The sequence below is a fragment of the Centruroides sculpturatus genome, unplaced genomic scaffold (assembly GCF_000671375.1).
Source record: "Centruroides sculpturatus isolate CEXI.00-Female unplaced genomic scaffold, Cexi_2.0 scaffold1195, whole genome shotgun sequence".
NCBI lineage: Eukaryota > Metazoa > Arthropoda > Arachnida > Scorpiones > Buthidae > Centruroides > Centruroides sculpturatus.
The window spans coordinates 136,526-144,897 of NW_019385534.1; the positions used below are offsets into that span (position 1 = coordinate 136,526).

An 8,372-nucleotide genomic window follows, 5' to 3' on the forward strand; every position below is an offset into this window, starting at 1 on the left:
ACATACATTTATAGTCTGTTCATTTATTCTTTACATTATTCTTTTATATTCATTTTATATTCATTTCTTATTGTTTTTTAGTATTAAACACTGTATTTATTGTCTATAATGTGTTTTTGATCTGTATTTTGGAGTGTCTAGAACAAATTAATTGGATTTAAATTGACTCATATGGAAATAATTGCCTTGGATTTTGCCAATTGTTTTTGGACGGATTATCAACGAAAACCGAAGGTATCGCTGTATTTTAAGGTTTTTATGTAATTGAAAAATCTGCAGATTAAAAATACAGAATTTAATTAATAAACAGTTAATACAAATGTATAAATTGGCCTTTGGGCTATATCTAAAAGTACATGTAAGAATGAGACAATTTCAGAGATTGATTTTTTGTGAAATGACTTGCTGAAGAATATACAAAAGAAAAAATTCTAGATTGTTCATTTAAGTTGAATTTTTAAATGAAACAGGTATTAGCAGTTGTTTAACTGACAAACAGTAGATTCTGTGTTCAGAAAAGATTTTTTGGGATGGCTCCAGTCTCCAAGACCACAACAAACATGATAAGGCAGCCATCCTATGTTCACAGGTGGGAAAAGGTTGAAAAAACGTATTTCAATTTTGACCACTAGAGGAATGAAAGTGCTTGGAAACTTTAAAATACTAACTCTTCTACACATCTTGGCTTAGCACAATAAAACTGAGAAGGCCGGATTTTTTTGTTTTCATACTAAAATATACAATTCAAATATGAATTGATACAGTTTGTCATTAAAACAAATTGTCACGAATCTTCCAAACTTTAATTTCTAAAAGAGCAGTTACAATTTATATTTAGGATAATTTATTCATTGCAATTGCCATTAGTCTCAAATTCTTTCCAAAAATTATCTGTTTTAGCTGATATCCCAATCCAGTTAGGAAGAAAAGTTTCGTTAAATGGCAAATGTTCGATTAAAAACGACGAATTCGGGGCTATGTATTCATCAAAATAAATCGTTTCTCCACCAGCTAAATAAGAGCACCAAAACCCAAACGAACCGTAAGTCATAATGGTATGATTACACTGAGACATAAGAGCCATATCGTGGGCACTATCGGTTTGCTCCGGTGCCACGAACACGTTGGGCCAAATACCTAATTTTCTTTTACACCATCCTCTATCGTCACTTACGACCACAAAAATCACTCTGCTGTACTTCAGTTGAAAATATTCTATGGCTTGCTTGAAGTACATCATGTTTACTTGTCTTCCGTAATAGTTTTGTAACCACTTACAGTAATCGGTTCGCCTGACGTGTATACCCACAAACGTAACATCTGAACGCGTAACATTTTTTAAAGAATGAAGATAAGTTTGAGCGTAAGATATAATGCTTTCCTTAAATTGAAATTCTTTTCTAATTTCATCTCTAATATGATCAAAAAATGTAAATGAATTTGGGTATGCGTATCCAGTAAGTATATTTTTGTCTTTTGGAATGTGGGCATCTTTTGGACGGAAATACGGTCCTAGAGGATATTCACTTCTGTTTTGTTTTGAAAGATCTGAAATCTCTGCTGCTGTCACTTTAAAATATCTTCGAACAGTATCCATATTACATTTTGGCGCATAAGGAGTACGTTTATTCATTTTCGACAAACCCAATAATGAGGCATAAGTAAACATTTGGTTTCCTAGTCTACCATAGTTGCAAGCAATGGTTAAAAATGTTGGATCTTGAAGTGGATCTGTAAATAAAGGCATAAAAAGGTAAAGAATTGAATAGTAGTCAATCATCGAGAAAGCATTAATGAATACTCGCGAATTGGATTGTCCTCATAAATATGCGCCTAAAAGAATTTTTCATTAGCNTTAAATTAAATATGATTGTTCTGACCATTGTAAATCATAATACAGAATGATAAAATGTTGATGTTTTGTTATGGTAATTTTCAATTTATATACGTTGAGTAATATCAAAACATACTCGTTACATTTTTTTAAAAATCTGAACCAAAATATACAGTAATACCTTGGTTTTTGTTGACTTTGGTTATCATCGATTTCAGTTTTCGTCTATTTTTTTCACAAAAAATTTGCCTCAGATTTTGTTTGTGTGCCCATGTGACTCACTGCAAATTTTCAAAAACAAAGGGAGACCCATGCATTTTCCTGCTCAGTTTAGCATTGTTTCTTGTAGTGTGAGCATTACTCTGCATGTCTAGCTAAACAACTGCTCTATGGCCGCCTACTACTCTGGGGGTCCCAAGATCGACTGTGGAAGGGGAAAATATCCGTAGGAATTTTTCGGAAAGTGGTCCATCCGGATATGTTGGGCCTGTTCCTCTCCACCCGACTGCCCCATTGTGGGCTTGGCCAAACCTATAATGGGCTTGCTAAAAAGATTTCCTCTTAGTGCCCACAGGGCAGATAGTTTTAAAAAAAAAGCCAAAGAATTGCACTGCTATCCTTTCATTTTAGCTCCATCATGGAACCAAAGAAAGTTTTCATAGCCAGTAGCCCTTTGAATGCCATGTTAAATGTTCATTTATTCTAAATATCGCTTATGGTAGCTGGTTTTGTCTTCTAAAACCATGGTGTATAACAGGTAACATTGGAAAGATTTTTTAATACAGCTGTTAAAAACACCAAAAATAAACTTTCCAAACATTTATATGGAAAACCTAATATTTTTATAATTTTTCTCTCCATAATATCACATATTCCAATAAAATAATAATATAATACGATACATACCCACTTTTATTTTTTTCAACATGCTCATAAAATCTTGTATAAGTACAACTTTCAAAGAATGTGTATTTTCTACAACATAACGTTGCAGTAACTGTAATTATAATAGTTTTACAGGTTAATTACATGCAGTTCAATAGTAATAAAATCATTTTCAAAAGAATACATACATAATTTCACAATATATTTCCATTCATTTTCTAATACAACAATGTGCATGACAAATACATTACAATCACTTTTTTCCTTTAGTGCCCTCTATCATATTGTAGCACTGTTGATCTATTTGCATGCCATTTGATATATTGATTAAATTATCATCTTTAAATTTTATAATTTCAATATGTTCTTTAAATTTACATATATACATATCTTTTTCTGAATGAATTATTGTTATGTTATTTCTATCTATTTGACAATTACTATTTCTTATATGGTTGAACCACAGAGAATTATTATATTTTAATCTTATTGCTGCTTCGTGTTTCTTAATTCTAAAGTTCTACTAGTTTCACCTATATAATTTTAGTCTACTGATATTAATTTTTGGATTAAAGAGACATACATTTATAGTCTGTTCATTTATTCTTTACATTATTCTTTTATATTTCTTTTATATTCATTTTATATTAATTTCTTATTGTTTTTTAGTATTAAACACTGTATTTATTGTCTATAATGTGTTTTTGATCTGTATTTTGGAGTGTCTAGAACAAATTAATTGGATTTAAATTGACTCATATGGAAATAATTGCCTTGGATTTTGCCAATTGTTTTTGGACGGATTATCAACGAAAACCGAAGGTATCGCTGTATTTTAAGGTTTTTATGTAATTGAAAAATCTGCAGATTAAAAATACAGAATTTAATTAATAAACAGTTAATACAAATGTATAAATTGGCCTTTGGGCTATATCTAAAAGTACATGTAAGAATGAGACAATTTCAGAGATTTGATTTTTTTGTGAAATGACTTACTGAAGAATATACAAAGGAAAAAATCCTAGATTGTTCATTTAAATTGAATTTTTAAACTAAACTGCTAATATCTATTTCATTTAACAGACAAACAGTAGATTAGATTCTTTATGTTCACAAAGGATTTTTAAGGATGGCTCCAGTCCAAGCCCACAACAAACCTGATAAGGCAGCCATCTTATGATCACAGGTGGGAAAAGGTTGGAAAAAGGTATTTTAATTTTGACCACTAGAGCAGTGTGCCATCGCAAGGTGAAAGGTGTGATGTGAACTTTTACATATTCTATTAATTTCAAGTTTTATTTATATATTTTTATCACAGTTGTTGTTTGTTATGCTTGTATTTCATTCACTGATGAAATAAGATGATCATAAAGCAATAAACACATATGTCATCCCAGTACTCACTTATTCTTTTGGAGTTGTATATTGGACTCACAGATCTTGAGCAACTCCAAATGAAAACAAGAACACTAACTAAGCATAAACATCATCATCCTAAATCTGCCGTAGAAAGCTTAACCCTTCCACGTAAAGATGGTGGACTTGGCCTGATTGACATAGTTAACCTTCACTACAAACACAGTTGCTGTGAGAGTTTTTCTACAAGAAACATCACAGTTACATAAAGCATTAACTCTAGCAGATTCAAATAATACGCCATAAAATTTACATTCACAATGTATGGACATGAAACAACATATAAATAGCATAAGACACCATTAAGTAATCATGGGTGTGAAAGGCACTCCATATCAGACATCCCTATGACCTGACCCAGGATTTTGTTGACGAAACTGTCTCAAACAGCTGGTTAGTGGGGATGCCTCTTTGGGGAGACTGAAGGATTTATGATTGCCATACAGGATCAGGTCATAAATACTAAAAACTATAGAAAACATAAAGATACAGCAATCACAAACAAGACATGCAGAAAATGTCACATCATGCCAGAAACCATACAACACATCACTTCTGGTTGCAAGCTCTTGGCACAGACAGATTATTTACATAGGCGTAATCAAGTAGCAAATACATGAAGAGCTTGCAAAGAAACACAAATTATTGGACATCCATGAACCATACTACAAATGCGTTCAACAGACAGTATTGGAAAACAACACGCACAAACTTCACTACAACAGAGCCATAATCACAGATAAAACAATTTACCACAACAGACCAGACATCACACTCATTGACAAACAATAAATCACATACATTATAGACATAGCCATTCCAAACACTCACAATGTACAAAACACATGCACTGAAAAAATTAGCAAGTACACAGAACTCACCCAGGAAATAAGGCATCTGTGGAGGATGGACAGGGTGTTTATTGAACCTGTCGTTCTTTCCTGTACAGGTGTGATACTACACAAAAGCCTGGGAACATTACAATTGAATAGAAATACATCACACTACAGAAGGCTACTATATTGAATGCATGTCATATTGTTAGGAAATTCTTGAATACAGACACACACTGACACACTTACTTAATTTTTGTCTTGTTTTGGTTGCTATGCCTTGACTCTGGCATAGTATGTAGCCATCAGTGTAAACTGAGTGTAACTCACAAAACTCAACATATAATAATAGGTTTATAACACTACACTACATTTATTAATAGTATTGTGAGGACCCAAACGGGGTCCGAAAGCAGGCCAATAACGACTTTTTAAAAGAGTCAATTTTCGTAGTGCGAAAGAGCGAACTTAAAGATCGGATTTAAACAATGAACCGTTTGTCGTGTTAAAAGATTTTAGACAATAGATAGAGTAAAGTCGAGGAAAACGAGGTTGGAGAGGAGTCGTGTTCCGACGCGACGTTGAACTCTCCCGCGCCCTTCCTGGAGTTTCGAATTGTCACCATGTGACGAGGAGAGANGACGAATTCGGGGCTATGTATTCATCAAAATAAATCGTTTCTCCACCAGCTAAATAAGAGCACCAAAACCCAAACGAACCGTAAGTCATAATGGTATGATTACACTGAGACATAAGAGCCATATCGTGGGCACTATCGGTTTGCTCCGGTGCCACGAACACGTTGGGCCAAATACCTAATTTTCTTTTACACCATCCTCTATCGTCACTTACGACCACAAAAATCACTCTGCTGTACTTCAGTTGAAAATATTCTATGGCTTGCTTGAAGTACATCATGTTTACTTGTCTTCCGTAATAGTTTTGTAACCACTTACAGTAATCGGTTCGCCTGACGTGTATACCCACAAACGTAACATCTGAACGCGTAACATTTTTTAAAGAATGAAGATAAGTTTGAGCGTAAGATATAATGCTTTCCTTAAATTGAAATTCTTTTCTAATTTCATCTCTAATTTGATCAAAAAATGTAAATGAATTTGGGTATGGGTATCCAGTAAGTATATTTTTGTCTTTTGGAATGTGGGCATCTTTTGGACGGAAATACGGTCCTAGAGGATATTCACTTCTGTTTTGTTTTGAAAGATCTGAAATCTCTGCTGCTGTCACTTTAAAATATCTTCGAACAGTATCCATATTACATTTTGGCGCATAAGGAGTACGTTTATTCATTTTCGACAAACCCAATAATGAGGCGTAAGTAAACATTTGGTTTCCTAGTCTACCATAGTTGCAAGCGATGGTTAAAAATGATGGATCTTGAAGTGGATCTGCAAATAAAGTAAGCATTAAACAGGTAAATAATTGAATAGTAGTCAAACATCAACAAAGCATTAATGAATACTCGCGAATTGGATTGTCCTCATAAATATGCGCCTAAAAGAATTTTTCGGTAGCTGTAATTTGCTAAATGCCTTACAAACAACACGAATTTCAAATTTGTATGTAGACCTCATTACTACAGTATATATATCATTAAAGTACCTCGATTTAGTGCCTAATTTGGAGCCGGTTTCATAGATGAACAAATTGTGGTGCTAAATCGAAGTAAGTTTGTAATTATTTCTTAAAAAATAAATTAGAACATTTAAACATTTGAAACTATTCTATAATGCTGTTATAAAATACTATAACAGAACCCTATATATCTATATTTATATGCCAATAAATTTGATTTACCCATCTATGGCAATGCTTTTATATATGGGGTATTAATTAATCCTATTAAATTTGATGGTTAAAGATGGATAGATTGGGGGGGGTCATGTGTCATATCTCCAATATCAGACTTAATGAAAATTTTACTCAATAGCATTCATTCTCCCAAAACAAGTTTTTGCCTTTTTTTATAATAAATAACAGTGGCATGCCGTCCATGGAAGCTGAGGAAGCGCGGCTTCCCTTGTATTTTCTAAAATTTAAATGCATATTACGCAATTATTTTCATATTTTAACGCACTTTGAATTACTTAAAATTAATACAATATCTTATTATAACCGCATTACGTATTTTATTACAAATTTCTATACACGTGAAAAACAACGCTAAGATTGCCGTTGTATATTCGAATATAAATTCGTACATGCAAATTACCAACGGAAGCGCCATATTGTCGAATAGGTGACATCTTCCACGGCAAAAATATTTGAATAGTGTAAAGAAAATTATGCGCATGGGCTTTACAGAGCACCAACCCAACGCAATTTAGCTGGTGGCTGTTACGCACCAACGATTCCATCCATTAGCCACTGGAAGGGAGCTATTTGACTAAGTGCATTGTTTTACCATTTAAAAAGTAAAGAATACAGTATTCAGTTTTATTTTTACGTACGTTTCTTTACAAAGCTATATTTAATTATAATTTTCTTTTAATTTTAATTATATTGACAGACTTTCAGGCATAAAATCTTTAGTATCTTAATCACTTTTACGTGTTAATAATTTTAAATATTACGAAAAACAATTTTTCCGAGCGAGTTTTAATTTTTTAAGTAAATTTTATGCAGAATTTTTTGATTTTTCTCAAATTACTTAGTGAATTGCAATATTCGTATTCATGTCCGGACTCTACTGAAGAGTCACTCTTAGACATAAAAAATGTAATTAATGACAACGTGAACAAGGATGTGTAGTAGTACCACAGTGTAGCCACACTTCTCCCCGCTGTGGTTAGTCTTTCTGTTTAATAAGTTACATAAAGATGTTATACAACCTGTTAGAAAAGTAAAACTTTACCGTAAACAGCCTATAGACTATTACTGATCTGAGAAGTATGTTTTGATGTAATTTAAACAGGGCTAATTAAAAACACCACTTTAACTTCGAGTACTGCGGACATTTTTGAATAAACGAAGACCCACCACACTCAAGTTTTTTTTCTCTCGGGCCACATACACATGATAGCTATTACACGCGGGCCGCAACATAATTATAATAAAAAACTTACTTAATTTAACCTTCTTTCTCACCATTGACGAGATAACTCGTCAAGTTTACATAGCGTTACAAAAAACTCTGTCCTTTCGGTCCCGAAAATTTTTTTTCAACTTTCAATGTTTTTTAGGTCTCCAAATTTTTTCAAAAATTTTTACCCGCGCGAAAACATTTTATCGCGATTTTAATCAACCTTAAAGCTACTTTCTGATATCAAAATGGTCCTCTAATAGTTTTTTAATTTTTTTAAAATATTTAAAAATATACCGCCAGCTAGTATTCATCCTACTTTAAACCCTTGTCCTCCCGAGACTTCTATGAGAATGTCCCG

General features: G+C 32.8%; 2 protein-coding genes across 2 annotated transcripts; both read right to left on the reverse strand.

The window, feature by feature from the left end:
• Nucleotides 1-281: 281 nt before the first annotated feature.
• On the reverse strand, nucleotides 282-1,826 carry LOC111639907 (galactoside 2-alpha-L-fucosyltransferase 2-like). The gene has a single exon (XM_023385864.1). The coding sequence runs from the start codon at nucleotides 1,778-1,780 to the stop codon at nucleotides 845-847; it is 936 nt and encodes a 311-aa protein (XP_023241632.1). The 5' UTR covers nucleotides 1,781-1,826; the 3' UTR covers nucleotides 282-844.
• A 3,760-nt stretch (nucleotides 1,827-5,586) lies between these two features.
• Nucleotides 5,587-6,850, reverse strand: LOC111639905 (galactoside 2-alpha-L-fucosyltransferase 2-like). The gene is made up of 2 exons (XM_023385861.1): nucleotides 6,787-6,850; nucleotides 5,587-6,377 (listed from the first exon to the last, which is right to left on the reverse strand). Exons 1-2 carry the CDS (start codon nucleotides 6,788-6,790, stop codon nucleotides 5,587-5,589), a joined length of 795 nt encoding a protein of 264 aa, XP_023241629.1. The 5' UTR covers nucleotides 6,791-6,850.
• Nucleotides 6,851-8,372: the final 1,522 nt, after the last annotated feature.

Excerpts from the sequence above, each read along its gene's own strand:
- LOC111639907 (XM_023385864.1), bottom strand. The coding sequence starts at position 1,780 with ATGATTGACTACTATTCAATTCTTTACCTTTTTATGCCTTTATTTACA.